This window comes from Gavialis gangeticus, unplaced genomic scaffold (genome assembly GCF_001723915.1).
Source record: "Gavialis gangeticus isolate Ggan-Ray unplaced genomic scaffold, GavGan_comp1, whole genome shotgun sequence".
In the NCBI taxonomy this organism is placed as follows: domain Eukaryota; kingdom Metazoa; phylum Chordata; order Crocodylia; family Gavialidae; genus Gavialis; species Gavialis gangeticus.
The window spans coordinates 7,536,306-7,542,440 of NW_017729006.1; the positions used below are offsets into that span (position 1 = coordinate 7,536,306).

General features: G+C 38.6%; 1 protein-coding gene across 1 annotated transcript in view; it reads right to left on the bottom strand.

Moving 5' to 3' along the window:
• The window catches only part of AZI2 (5-azacytidine induced 2), a 63,374-nt gene that overhangs the window by 37,599 nt on the left and 19,640 nt on the right, over positions 1 to 6,135 (bottom strand). Inside the window, exons 2-4 of the mRNA XM_019508784.1 lie at positions 5,750 to 5,979; positions 2,258 to 2,383; positions 1,816 to 1,915 (exon numbers count right to left, since the gene is read on the bottom strand). Coding sequence (XP_019364329.1) covers positions 1,816 to 1,915; positions 2,258 to 2,383; positions 5,750 to 5,974 — 451 coding nt within the window. The 5' untranslated portion in view covers positions 5,975 to 5,979. The remainder of the gene's footprint in view (positions 1 to 1,815; positions 1,916 to 2,257; positions 2,384 to 5,749; positions 5,980 to 6,135) is intronic.

A 6,135-nucleotide genomic window follows, 5' to 3' on the forward strand; every position in this document is an offset into this window, starting at 1 on the left:
ACACACACACACACACACACACACAGAGTCAGTTAATCAACGTTCATGATTCCTCATCTCCTTTTATTCCCCCATATCTAATACTTCTTGTACAAGGAACTTATTTTGCATGGCTCAGAAAATAGCGCCTTACAGCCCCATGTCCCTTTAATTTATTTCACAGTATTTTCCAGCATAAGTGATGGAGAAGCTCATAAATGTCTTAATGCAAACACAGATTGAAAGACTAGAAAATAAGAAAGGACCCAAATCAGGTCTAGTATCAAATAACAGTTGGAGTTAAAATGTGCAAATGAAGTGTGCAATCTTGCATACAGGCAACAACATCTGAAAATATGATGTTAGTTTTACACAATGCTAAAATTTACTAGAAGTTCTTCCTAATTACATTTAACGGGCAACCCCAAACAGAAGTGCAAAAGATGCTACTGAGCAAAAAAAGTTAAATAAGCCAGGTAGAACACGTCTTGATTTAAAAAGAGGGGAAAAAAGGAAACTATACACACTACCCAGGTAACTTACATAAATTAGCTAATAAAAGCATATTCTTCTCTGATCCCCAAGATCATCCTAATATCAATTCAGTTCTTGACAAAATACTACAAAATGAAGCATTCTGACAATATAGTACTCCCATAGCAAGAATACTTATCAGAATAAGCAAACACAGAAGATAGAATCTGAAGGGATTTTGAATTAAGTTTCTAAACAGAATTATCATAATGTGAAGAAAAATCATTTGCATATAGTAAGATAACTCATTAGGGTGGGATTTAAACCATCACTCTGCAAACTACCTTTTTTAAAGGCATATCCTACTATCCTCTTAGCTTTTCTAAATAAGGTAGTATGGTCTAGGCATGGAAGATATAAACTCTTCAATATTTCATGTATATGCCATTTGTACTTGGGATTTAGCCTTCATAATGTCTGTGTAGAGTCTGAAACCTTGGACATATATATATCTTCCTATGCCTCAACTTTAAAAACATAAGGTGTTTTTACCTTGTCATCTTCCTCACATTACATTATTTAAAAAATATAAAAGTTCTTGAAAAGAGTTAACTGCCTTATCATAATGCATCCTACAAACTATTCTCCTATTGATTTGTAAAAGACTTATGCATCATTCCCCAGAATGGTGAAGAAAATTACCTATTATTCTGGTTTATAAATATACTTTATAAATAAAACTCTTCCCTGGCAATATAAGTAGTATTAGGATGAAACCAAAACAATTTCTCTCTCTAATTTGATGCTTTCATCTCTAAAACTTACTAGTATCTCAGTATAACTTCCTGAAACAAGATCTTGCAAAAAACCAAGAAAGAGCTACTGTATCCACAACTGTTACAAATGATTTAAGATTAGATGCTATGAGCAAATGTATATTTAGAATGGAGAAATTGATTAAAAACACTACCTGACATTTTTTATAGTCCCATCACCATGGAATTTCTCAAGATTATTTTAACACGTGTTTCTAGAAAGATACTGTACCTATTTAACAGTTATAGTATGTATTTACTTCTGCTGTTCATTTAATAAAAGTTACTGAAAAAATGGAGGCAGTGAATATGTGGCATACCTATCTCAGCTCTCACTTGGAAGCTGCTTGTAACGCAACAAGCCAGTGTGAAAATTAACATATGCAGAAACGTACAACATGCTAACTGAAGATTGTCCCTTAAGAGTGGACTATGCTATCAGGCTCAGCAAAGGAATCCCAGTGCTGTTAAAAGCTCTTGATGTGCTGACCTGCATATGCTGACACATCTGCAGGCATAAGTTAAAGCAGAATAACCAAAAGCATACCCTGCTGAGTTTCCACTTCAGTTCTTAGCTGTAGAAGCTCTACTTCTTTGGACTGCAATTGCTCGTTCAAGGTTTTCAAGGATTCTGCGTTCTCTTTTACCTAGTTCAAGAAAAGCTTGTCAAGACTTGTGATACAGAGTCTATCAGTTCCGTTTCTTTACAGCAAACATTTAAAATACCCGAATGCTGTTTTTGGACTGGTTGCAATGTAAAATCTAGGTCAACAAGAAAAAAGGTACATGCAATATAAAGCCATTCAGTTTTCATTTGTATGCATGACTACACCAAAGTGCATTTGACATTGCTATAAAAGTCTAAACAAGTGACAACATGCAAGTTTGCAACAAATAAAAAGAATCCAAAACTCCCTCTATTATATATTTACTGCTAGCACTTTATTGTATGTCATACATTAATTAACTCATTACCTAAACGGACATACCATTTTATCCAGTTTGCTTTTCAAATTCTCCCTGTCAATGCAGGCTTCTCGATAGGCCTGATAGGCCTTGTTTACTTGCTCACATCCAACTGAGCGGGTTTCTTCTTCCAATCGGGAACCAAGGAGCTAAAGTTTAAGAAGCAAAAGAAATAATCTTTATCTGAATACTTTAACATTCCGCATTTACCTAGCAAACCATCGTTATATATTAAAACTAAAGGCATAGTTTCATGTTATGGGCCGCTAACTCATGTCATATTTTTTTGTGAAACAAAAACTGTAGAGAGCAACTGTTTATCTAGTCTTATCTATTCACACTAGTCTCAGGCCAGCCCCTTCCATGCCAAGAATGCAGCTGCTGAGTCAGCAGGCAAAGCAATTGAGTTTATTGATAGGAAAAGAGAGGGAGAAAGAGCTTATGCATGCGCAAGTACATACAAGCTGGAAGGTCAGGGTGTAGAAATCTATTTATAACAATCTCAAAATACAAGGTTTACAGGCCAGTTATCAGTCTCTTGAACTTTCAAAGAAGCATGTGCTCTAGAAGTACAAACTGGGCACAGAAGCACTGATAATTTCGTAAAAGCACTTAACAGGAGGAGAACTTGGTTTGCAAGAAAACAACATCCAGATAACTGAATAGATTCTTTGGCCTGTAATTAAAGTTAGATGAGATGATAATAAGGGTCCCTTTGGGATCTTAAAAATCTATTAAAAGATGATAACTGGGTTAAGTACTGGACAGCTCTCTCCTTAGGGAAAAAATTCCAAAAAAATCAGAATATTTATTTTCTCATGTTTAGATTATTTGGGGAAATAACCTATACTAATACTGTCCTTGCTGTGACAAGAGGTAGCTGATCTGTCAATTCAACAGTTAACTAAGATTGCACACACCCATTAATTACTTTGTGGTAGCTATTTTCTGGGTCAATCCAACCAATGTGGATATGTGCACATACCTAGATGGCTATTACTCAAGGATTCAAGAGTTTACTGTTAGGTACTCAAAATACTGAAGATTAAGTTGCAAATATGGATAGCATTAATCTTGCTTTAAAACAGAATTGTGTATGCGTGCAACTCAAGCCCAGAACAGCCCTGCAAGAATAGCTTTACATAAAACATTTTGTATCATACTACCAGGAGCATACCTAAACATAACTGTCTTTAAAACAGACTCTTCATATGCATGTAAAAAATTCTATATTGGGTTTTCATTTTCCCCGAACTAAAATGATTGTAAAGTCACTCAAAACAAACTAGTGACATTTTATGAACTGTTCCAACTCTTAAATGATTTCAGACTAGCACCCCAGGGCTGTAAAACCAAAAAATACAGATATCTATTTTCGACTTATTGGTAGAAGCTCTCAAGAACAGGTGTTAAATTTGACATATTAGTTCTCTGAAGTTGCACATTCTAGAGTATTTGTTCAAACTTAGCAATTTGAAGGTAAACTTGGATTCAAGTTTTCCTCCTCCTGACCCGTGTCAGAAGGTAATGGGAAAGCAATCACATGCAAGAAACTTCTCCCCATGCTTTTTTATTTTGCCTGTTTTATAACTTTATAGTGGACAATGCATTTAAATGTTTCTATTCTTTCAATTGCTTAAGTACACTCTAATTCTTCATCAATAAAACACACTTCACCCAGACCTTTAAGAAAGGTATCTAAATGTAAGTACAGTAAAAATTGCCTTAACCAGCACTTTACAAGCTGGCATGCTGCATTAACTGGCACACCGGCTTGTAAAGTGAAAGTGAAACCTGAAGTGCCCACTGTGGCACTTCGGTTTTGCCGAGTCCCCACGGCCCAGGGCAAAGCAGCCTGCACAGCCGAGCCCTCAAGGCCTGGGGCATGGCAGCCTGCGTGGGGCCCACCCCCCTTGTCCCTCGGGGCCTGTGGGAGGGTTGGCGACGCCACGGATGTGGCGGGAGAAGCAGCGGCCCAAACAGGCAAAGACTCCTGTTCAGGCCTCTCAATTAACCAGCATATTTTGTTATCTGCCCCCCCACATTCCCCATGGATTTATTTATATAAATCTATAAATAAACTACTTTAACCATACTTGTCCCCAAACTTTGAAATTTAAAACTCAAAGACAAAGGGATGACAGAATATTTCTCACCATTCAGTTATCCTAGCCACCAAAATAGATTGGGCGCATCCAAACGAGCGGAGCCATGCGGTATGTGGCACCACAAAGAGGGCTGCAGCACCACATACTGCACAATCTGGTGTTCTCTGCACTACAAGGATGCACTGCCCATACATGCACTGCTCCGCATTTTTTCTCCGTGGATTTTTTGACCCCTGGATATCCAGGGTCCCCCCTGCTCCCCCAGGGGTACGTGCAGCAGAGAGCCAGCCCCACCTACACGAGCCCGCATTAGAAAGGAGCGGGGTGGAGCTGGGCTTCTCTCCACTGCAGCAGCAGCAGCTGCCTCCTGCCGGGGGGGGGCCGCAGCGGCGGGGCAGGGTCTGTGGACCCAGGTCCCTGGCCCTGCAGCCCTGGCAGCTAGAGGCCCCCTCCTCTGGAAGGGGTGGGGGGCCACTGAGAAACACAAACGTGACTGGGAGGGTTGTGGGGGGAAGGAGGGGGAGTAAAGGGCCTTTCATTTTAATCACAGATTTCATGGTTTTTGTCAGAGAAAACCAGGATCCCTGCTTGTTAGGCAGATGTTTCCAAGGCCCAGATTTTATGGCTAAGGGACAGATAAACCATGCCAAGGCTTCTTTGGAGCACAAACTTATAAACCTAAATTGGAGCTAGACTTCCCCAATTTAGACTGGAAAAAAATTGGAAAACCCAAGAAAAATGTACACTTGGAGTAGCTTCAGAAGGCGAGCATCGGCTCCCCTTCCCGCTTTGAAGCCTATCCAAGTCTCCCGCAAACCAGAAGCATCTCCCACAAACCAGAAGGTAATAATAAATGACCTCCCTCATCTACCTCATGCTGGTTAGAAGGAAGCAAGAAAGCACAACTGAAATGAAAAGACTAGGGGTATAGACTATAGACAGATGTAACAATTGTAACAATATGAAAAGATACTGATCTGTTCTGATGCAACTTTTGTGTGTGCATTTTTCTGTAGAGATACAGGCAGAGCAAAACTGTTCCAACTTCAGTCTGCTTCATTCAGGGTTAATTTAATTAATTTTTAATATAGCAGGATCATACAGATGTAACAGCTACATCACAACAGTTGCTGTGTGCTCTCAGGCAGCAGCTCCTCTCCCCTTTTAAAGTAGCAAAAGTTTGTCCATTCTCTACAAATCAAGGAGAACTAGACTGCATCAGAGAAAAGTAAAAGATATCTATTTAGGGACTAAGCATACTAAAATCTTACTATGAAATAGTATTCTTATCTAAAGAATTAAGGGTTAATTGTATTCCAACATGACTCATCCATTTCATTATTCATTCAAAATATCAAGGACAAATTAGTCTCATCATTACAAGGAAATAGGTGCAATATTTTTTACCTTTTCTTCTAAGACTCTTACTCTTTTTTTTAATACTGAGTTCTCCTTCTCAGTCTCCTTTAGTCGTTTCTTGATATCTTCATAAGCAGTAACAAGGGCAAAATGCGAAGCAACAGACTCATCTCCCGTATACACTGAAATAGGAATATCTGCATCTCTTCTATGAGCACTGTCTGCTTTTTCATGTTTCAAAATATATATGTCATCTTCTCCTGGCTCATCCATGACAGCTGTTTTAGAGAGAGAGAGAGATAATACTGTTAAATTCTCACCAAGATACACACATCAAAAGCAGCAACAGGTTAGAAGCCCAAAGGTTTCTGCAAGATATTTTTTGTTTAAGTCTTGTCTTGTTACTTATCATGACACCTTATATTTAGAGAGAA